This window comes from Psammomys obesus, unplaced genomic scaffold, assembly GCF_907164565.1.
Source record: "Psammomys obesus unplaced genomic scaffold, mPsaObe1.curated_primary_1811, whole genome shotgun sequence".
In the NCBI taxonomy this organism is placed as follows: Eukaryota; Metazoa; Chordata; class Mammalia; order Rodentia; family Muridae; genus Psammomys; species Psammomys obesus.
The window spans coordinates 262,308-263,571 of record NW_026590187.1 but is presented as its reverse complement, the minus strand read 5'-3'; the positions used below and the strand labels follow the sequence as shown (position 1 = coordinate 263,571).

The 1,264-nt window shown below is 64.2% G+C and overlaps 1 protein-coding gene across 1 annotated transcript in view; it reads left to right on the top strand.

The window, feature by feature from the left end:
* The window catches only part of Ephb4 (EPH receptor B4), a 27,557-nt gene that overhangs the window by 10,521 nt on the left and 15,772 nt on the right, over nt 1-1,264 (top strand). The window contains exon 2 of the mRNA XM_055606674.1: nt 417-704. Coding sequence (XP_055462649.1) covers nt 417-704 — 288 coding nt within the window. The remainder of the gene's footprint in view (nt 1-416; nt 705-1,264) is intronic.

The following is a 1,264-nucleotide window of genomic DNA, read 5'->3' as shown; positions in this document are numbered from 1 at the left end:
GAGGCCCTGACTGACCGAGGCCCTGACTGCCGGAGGCCCTGACTGACGGAGGCCCTGACTGACCGAGGCCCTGACTGACCGAGGCCCTGACCGGCACCAAGGCCCTGACCGGCACCGAGGCCCTGACTGGCGGAGGCCCTGACCGGCACCAAGGCCCTGACCGGCACCGAGGCCCTGACTGACGGAGGCCCTGACTGACCGAGGCCCTGACTGACGGAGGCCCTGACCGGCACCAAGGCCCTGACCGGCACCGAGGCCCTGACTGGCGGAGGCCCTGACCGGCACCAAGGCCCTGACCGGCACCGAGGCCCTGACTGACCGAGGCCCTGACTGCCGGAGGCCCTGACTGACCGAGGCCCTGACTGACCGAGGCCCTGACCGGCACCAAGGCCCTGACCGGCACACGCTCTTTGCAGTGGGAGGAGCTGAGCGGCCTGGACGACGAGCAGCACAGCGTCCGCACCTATGAGGTGTGCGACCTGAGGCGCCCCGGCGGCCAGGCGCACTGGCTGCGCACCGGCTGGGTGCCGCGGCGCGGGGCCGTCCACGTGTACGCCACGCTGCGGTTCACCATGATGGAGTGCCTGTCCCTGCCCAGGGCCGGCCGCTCCTGCAAGGAGACCTTCACCGTCTTCTATTACGAGAGCGAGGCTGACACCGCCACGGCCCACACGCCGGCGTGGATGGAGAACCCCTACGTCAAGGTGACCGGCTCGGCGGCCTTGCTGGGATGTCGCGCCCGCGGGCTGGAGGCGGCTCCGTCTGGTGTTGAGACAGGCTCCCTGTAGCCCCGGCTGGCCTCGCACTCCCCGTGGCCTGGCCTCCACTCCTGATGCAGGCCTTGCAGGCCAGGACCGTAGTGCTTGGCCTTCGGCTGCCTTTTTAGCTCGTTCTCTTGTTTGTTGGTTGCTGCTTTCTGACACAGTCTCCCTGTGTAGCTGTCCTGCAGCTCACTGTGTAGACCAGGCTGCCTTTGAACTCACAGAGGTCCACTGGCCTCTGCCTCCCAAGCTCTGGAATTAAAGGTGTGGGCCGCTATGCGTGACTGCCTTATCTATCTGTCCATCCGTCCATCTGTCCATCCGTCCACCTGTCCATCCATCCATCTATGGATCTGTCATCTATCTGTCCATCTGTCCATCCATCCGTCTGTCTATCCCTCATCTGTCTGTCAATTCATCCATGTATCTAGCATCTATGTATCCATCCGTCTGTCCATGTCTGTATCTATCATCTATCTCATCTACCTGTCGTCTATCTATGT